Source organism: Sinocyclocheilus grahami, unplaced genomic scaffold (assembly GCF_001515645.1).
Source record: "Sinocyclocheilus grahami isolate Dianchi unplaced genomic scaffold, SAMN03320097.WGS_v1.1 scaffold1597.1, whole genome shotgun sequence".
NCBI classification, from domain to species: domain Eukaryota; kingdom Metazoa; phylum Chordata; class Actinopteri; order Cypriniformes; family Cyprinidae; genus Sinocyclocheilus; species Sinocyclocheilus grahami.
In genome coordinates, this window is record NW_015506776.1 from 214,880 (window position 1) to 221,357 (window position 6,478).

Sequence of the window (6,478 nt, forward strand, 5' to 3'; positions counted from 1 at the left end):
ATAATTAGCCCACTTAATCTTAATGTAACTAAAAAGAATATATGGGTTATACCTTCGTTATATATATTTATATGGGTTATACCTTCGTTATATATATTTATATGGGTTATACCTTCGTTATATATATTTATATGGGTTATACCTTCGTTATATATATTTATATGGGTTATACCTTCGTTATATATATTTATATGGGTTATACCTTAGTTATATATTTTTATATGGATTATACTTTAGTTGGGCCCCCCTTTTTACAGTTGCCCCCCTTGATGTGATGATGTCTAACCTGGCAAAATCTGTACTAAAAGACAGGATGGCAAGGACGGCATCGTATTATGGCACACTTATATAATTTACAGGGTCAGTGGACCAAATCTGGAGGCTGAAAAATAAATGATATGGCTCAGAGTATCGTAAGCCGTAATGCCGCGCAGCCTCACACCCTTGACCTGGTTGGATGGCTTGAACACTGTGGCTTGCTCACAGACGAGAATCTGGTAAAACACAGGCTTTAACAGATTAATGATGTTGCGCCATTATCGGAAATGCTAGACTCTAAGTAACAGGGTGAATATTTTAGCACATCTGTTCAGCACATTAACAGAGACCTTAATCTCAGGTACCTGATCCTACAGCTTTTCATTTCTCCTTTGTCACTGCTTCACGTTCTTCCTCATCATTACTGGCAAGGGTTAGAGGTTAATCTGCTACACAACGATGAGATTAGCAGCCAGCTGTGTGGCAATGTTTCCAATGATAGAAAAAGTCCCAGCGTTTAATCCGGCTCGCATGAGTGGGGGCGCTTCCGTTTCCCCTCGCATCGCCCTCTAGCGGCGGAACGGAGATGCGAGGGGCCCCGTGGCATCACACTTCGCAGGGCTCCTCGGTTGCTCGGAGTGATGTCAGAACCCCGCCTCCACACCCACGTGTCCCGTATAAACACACCAGCGCAGGGCTGGCGGGGGAAGACAGTCGCGCTCACCACCCCACAGCCCGGCTTCAGAACCCAGTAGTGCGCTTGCTGCTGGGAGATCGGCGCTTTGCAATAACATAAAGGCTTAGCCGAAGGATCACTACATTCCTCCTGTGGACTTGTACTTGTAATAATAGTGATGGCAGTTACTCAGGCTGGATCTGACTTGACATACTGCAAGATGCGGGGGATCGTGTCCGTTCTTACCGGTACGCATTTGAGTTGTTTTGGTGTCTATAATAGATTTCGTTAATTATATGCATTTGGGAAAAGGATGCAATATATCAAATATGAAAAAAAAACAAATGTACTGAGAGAAATAGATGTCTTAGTCATCGTTTTTGTGTTTTATTATTATTATTATGCTCATAGCATTTTTTTATATCCTTCATACAAAGTTTTTGTCATACATCATTCATTTTTTACATTGTTTTATTAAATTACGTGGTTCCATGAGAGTTGTAGAAATGATGCATCATCGTTCTTGATGAATAGCAGATATCTGTACAGCTACATACAGTGAGCAATGCGGTGTGTTGTGTAACACTGACAGTTCTGGACATTAAACCATTCCACACGGATGGCAGTTACTCAGGCTGGATCTGACTTGACATACTGCAAGATGCGGGGGATCGTGTCCGTTCTTACCGGTACGCATTTGAGTTGTTTTGGTGTCTATAATAGATTTCGTTAATTATATGCTTTTGGGAAAAGGATGCAATATATCAAATACGAAAAAAAAACAAATGTACTGAGAGAAATAGATGTCTTAGTCATCGTTTTTGTGTTTTATTATTATTATTATTATGCTCATAGCATTTTTTTATATCCTTCATACAAAGTTTTTGTCATACATCATTGATTTTTTACATTGTTTTATTAAATTACGTGGTTCCATGAGAGTTGTAGAAATGATGCATCATCGTTCTTGATGAATAGCAGATATCTGTACAGCTACATACAGTGAGCAATGCGGTGTGTTGTGTAACACTGACAGTTCTGGACATTAAACCATTCCACACCGATCCTCTGAATCACAGCATCTATAAAACACGTTGTCTGACATAGACTTGACGTGCAAATAGTCATTTTACCGAGAGAGAGAGAAGATGTCGAAGGGGTCCCCATCACAGATGGCTGGTGGTTCATTCAGATCAAATGCTGGGTGTTGGTGACGTCAGCTGTGGATTTCCTTCTGACGTAAATGTTTGTTTTTTATTCCAGCTTTTATTAAAGAAAGGAAGATGGGCTTAAACGACTTCATCCAGAAGCTTGTTTCTAACCCTCCCATTTGTCAACAGTAAGTATCCCAATATTTAATAATATGAGCATGGAAATAAACAATTGCATGATGCTTTTACAATTACAAGTAGATGTGTGAACCGACAAAGGCATGATCAGCAAATATGAGCATAGATGACTTGCTGACGGTTTCAAAATCAGCAAGAAAGTGGTTCAGGAAAATTCCAGAAGTCTTTCATAAAGGCAACTCTGTGACCTGTAGTGTATTTATAGTACACCTTCATTGAGGTGACTGTACTAGAGGATGTAATCCCATCATCTGAGTTTAGCTGTGCATTCTGCTAATTGTGCAGGTTAATCTGTACCGGCGAGATAAAGCCAAGCACCAGAATAGTGCTCCACAAAAAGCAGCTGTTCAGGCCGCCGCTTGGCCACAATAAGAAAATCCCTAATGTCCCCTAGACGAGGATAAGGGCCTAATTCAATTAAGCACGGCCCATTTGGTCTTTAGAGTCATTCAGGTCGGAGCAGCGGAAAATTTCTCACCGCGTCATCTCTACCCTTCCTATGCTCCATGATAAAAGAGGATGAGAGGTTGTGTAAAAGGTTGACATTTAAGCTCTCAATAGTCTAAAAGTCATCATTTTGGGCAGGGAGGGAGTTTTTATGAAGGTTTCAATCAAATATGATTTGATCTGTATTTTAAGTAGATCTAATCTAATAGTCTTGCACTAATAACAGGTGTCTTGTCAGGTCAAAAAGACATTTTGAATTTCTAACATACCTGAAACGGGCCCTCATAAACTTCCCCAACACTGCCATCTATCTGCCTGCTAAGGCATTACAAGAAATAATTAATTTAAAGGAATGTTCTGGGCTGTTTCTCAAAAGCTAAGTTGAGAGACCATTGGTGGCATTGGGTCTATGATCTACTTAGGCTTGCGGTGCTTTTGGGAAACGCAACCCTGGATTAAACACACACTGTACATTTTGACTCATTTTAAAGAGATTTTGAAACAAATGCACTTTTTGGAAGTATGTTGGGCAGTCGTTGCATAATCATGGTGCAATAGGCTGTGGGTGTTGAACAAAGTTAACTCTCTGAAATAAAATCCATAACATTTTTCAATCTCTTTTCCTTAGTGCTGAGGTTGGTTCGTTCTTAAAAATCGATGAGAACCAGAATGAGGAGCTGGAGGAGAATCTCCTGTGTTTGACCAATCCCAGGAGCTCTTTGGCTGAGGAGACTCAGTATGTAGTTACTCGATTTTTTTTTTTGGTTAATTGGATTTCAGTCAGCCAGGCTGCTTGTTGTTTGCATTACTAATGTTGTTTAATTTCCTTAACAGGATCAAACCTTCAGATTTTGACTACTTAAAGATTATTGGGAAGGGGAGCTTTGGAAAGGTGGGCACAAACAACTTTCATATAGACAAGATGTCAACATTTATGTCATATTCTAAACTGAGAATGCTAACAGCATCTTATTTCACAGGTTCTGCTTGCAAGGTACAAGGAAAACGAACAATACTATGCTGTGAAGGTGCTGCAGAAGAAAATCATTCTGAAAAAGAAAGAGGTAAGACCTAATGCAATGTTCATAGAGATGTGAAAGCACTTCGCCGCAGCTGCAGAATATTAACAATCACACTTAATATGTTTCTCAGCAAAAACATATCATGGCAGAAAGGAGTGTATTAATGAAAAATATCAAACATCCGTTCCTGGTGGGGCTGCATTACTCATTCCAAACCACAGACAAACTGTATTTCGTCCTAGACTACGTCAATGGAGGCGAGGTTAGTAAACAATGCATTAATGCTGTACTCTCATATAGCTCAAAAGAGGCCGCACCTCAGCTCAAAATAGCTGACTAAAATCACTTAATTAATTGCTTAATTATCTAATTAACTTGAATACTGCAGGCCTGGGACACACCAGACAATTTTTTAATCTTAAACAACTTTAAAACCATGGCATGGGAGACCACAGACATGAGGACCATTTTTAACTCCTTAAAACAAAATAATGATGACAAAATAATATAAAAATAGATACATTTCCCAGGAAAAATGGACCAAATCAGGGCAAATACATTAAAGAGATTTACCAAATATGACTCAAATATGCAGGCAGCCACTAAACAACAATCAAGAAATTAACCGATACCCTTGAAAAAAACGCATGCATCATTTTCAGTGTCAACAGTCAGAATAAGCCAATTTAAATGCAAAAAGTGCTCAATATAAGTGATCAGAAAAAGCAATGTAATTAGCAGGTTGCTTTTTAACACTCGTTCATGCACACACCATGCCAGTCATTCATTGATACATACTGTACGATAATCCAACCATAAAAAAATAACAACAACAATGCGCTTACCTTCGTGTCACACTTTAACGTCAGACAGAATTAGAGAAAGTCATTTGTGAAGTACACATTGTAGAGCATAATGCAGGACTTTACACAGTCAAAACTAATCAAGTCCAGCAGCTTTCTATGATACACCAATCTGGACCATTTAAAAGCTGTCCTGAAGCAGGACAGGATCGTATAGTCCCAGATGTTCAGTTTCAATTTTAATTAATTTAGTCAACTGGGCTCTGATTTCAGTGTTACAATGATATTCGAGCCTTTGTGTCATCTCCCTCCACAGGTGTAATTCACGTTTTGAGATTTGAGTCACTCTCCCACTCTTTACTGTGTAACTTATATTTAGGCCACTCTGGCATTAGTATCACTTGAATATACAGCTATACATTCAAAATCTGATCCGTTATCGCTCTAAATACCCGTCATTGATGAATCGTTGTCAGGTAGCCTATATGGTTTTGGTCATGTCTTTTATTTTGTAATTTGTTGTAGCCATGTTCCACAACATCCTTCTTCTTCTTCTTTCTTTTACTGGCAACCGCCCTTAACAGTGCATTACTGCCATCATCAGGTAGCTTGGATCAGAATGTTTCTTCCTTGCCCTCAATTGTTCCTTTAGTCAATGTGTTGTGTTCTCATTAGTTCTGTTTACTAATTGGTTGGTTTTGTCATGTGTTCCCCTTGTCTAAGTATTTTAGCCCTCATGTTTGCCGTGTTACCTTGTCGTGTATTATGTTTGTGTCAACCTGCCTAGAGAAGTCAAACATGACTAATGAAGAAAAACACATGGAGGACAATCGACGTTGTCAGCTGGCTCTCCTGGATCACGTTCAGTGAATAACAAAATAGAAAAAAAGAATATGGGTGATGTTCTTTCTCAGTACTCTATTGTCGATCTGTCCACTCCATCTCGATCGAGAGCAGTTAAATAATTGTACACAGTACACAGTAGAGGATTTTATGGACCAAAAAAATCATTTGCGACAAGCCTCGAATCGGGGGTGCAAATCGGGTTTAAATATGGCCTTAAAATCTTCAAGTGTGTGGCCAGCTTTAGTGTTACTTTAACACTCTGCTGGTGGTTCCCATATGAACATAGAGCAGTGTTAATTTAACACCGGGGATTTAGCTGTGTTTCCGCATTCTAGACTTAAATCACACAATTCATGTTAAATGCGAAGTCTGAAAAACTGGTTTTAGTTACAGAGAAATATGAAGAACGTTTGATTAGGATTCAAAAGAATTGCTGCTCCAGCTATACTCAGATCGTTCGGAATGATAATAAAATAAACACCAAGGTCAGCTACAGTAATGTATTACTGTAAAGTATTAATACTTTTTTATTCTTACTGTCTTCAGATCTGCCAGAAGTCTCTATATTTTTTCCCTGTCCGCCCCATGTGGAAATTAATGGCGCAGACATGCGGTTTCATTTACTACACATAGGCCTACTGAAGCTTGCGGTGTTTTCAACCTCTGCCGCCGCAATATATGAGTACATGAACACATAAACATAATCTCTAGAACTGCTCTGAGTCACTTCATGAGCATTTTACTTATTTTGAGAAAACTATTGTCATATCATATACAAAGAGACACCAATGTTTCAAAAAGACACCAGTGTTTTAGGAGTTTAGTAGATTTGAGTTGATGTATATGCTTTTATTTATTATAATTTTTTAATTAACTATTTTTTTCCCAAACCATTGTTAGATGCAGTATTTCCTGTAGTTATGCAAAGATTTGGTTTCAAAAAAGTAAACCATTTCTTATGATTTTAAATCTGCATTGAACTTCAGATCAATCTCAAAGTAAAAGGCGGTACTAAATTCTGATTTTGTGGTGGATGTGTTCAAATTTGATCATCTTAATTGATTGATTGATTGATTG

General features: G+C 38.5%; 1 protein-coding gene across 3 annotated transcripts; it reads left to right on the top strand.

Moving 5' to 3' along the window:
- The first annotated feature begins 947 nt into the window (after window positions 1-947).
- Window positions 948-4,105, top strand: LOC107571459 (serine/threonine-protein kinase Sgk1-like). Of its 3 annotated transcripts, none has more exons than XM_016257785.1 (7): window positions 948-1,154; window positions 1,596-1,623; window positions 2,198-2,273; window positions 3,359-3,466; window positions 3,565-3,622; window positions 3,711-3,794; window positions 3,883-4,105. In XM_016257785.1, the coding sequence occupies exons 1-7, from the start codon at window positions 1,113-1,115 to the stop codon at window positions 4,090-4,092; spliced, it is 606 nt and encodes a 201-aa protein (XP_016113271.1). In that variant the 5' UTR covers window positions 948-1,112; the 3' UTR covers window positions 4,093-4,105. The 3 variants fall into 3 exon arrangements, with proteins under 3 accessions (XP_016113271.1, XP_016113270.1, XP_016113269.1); XM_016257784.1 differs by having other exon boundaries at window positions 948-1,127; window positions 1,569-1,623; XM_016257783.1 differs by lacking the exon at window positions 1,596-1,623 and having other exon boundaries at window positions 950-1,182.
- Window positions 4,106-6,478: the final 2,373 nt, after the last annotated feature.

Bases quoted from the DNA above. Each gene is read 5' to 3' on its own strand.
- LOC107571459 (XM_016257785.1), top strand. From the start codon at position 1,113: ATGGCAGTTACTCAGGCTGGATCTGACTTGACATACTGCAAG. The intron at 2,274-3,358 runs GTAAGTATCCCA...TCTTTTCCTTAG, and splicing joins AACCCTCCCATTTGTCAACA to TGCTGAGGTTGGTTCGTTCT. The intron at 3,795-3,882 runs GTAAGACCTAAT...TATGTTTCTCAG, and splicing joins TCATTCTGAAAAAGAAAGAG to CAAAAACATATCATGGCAGA.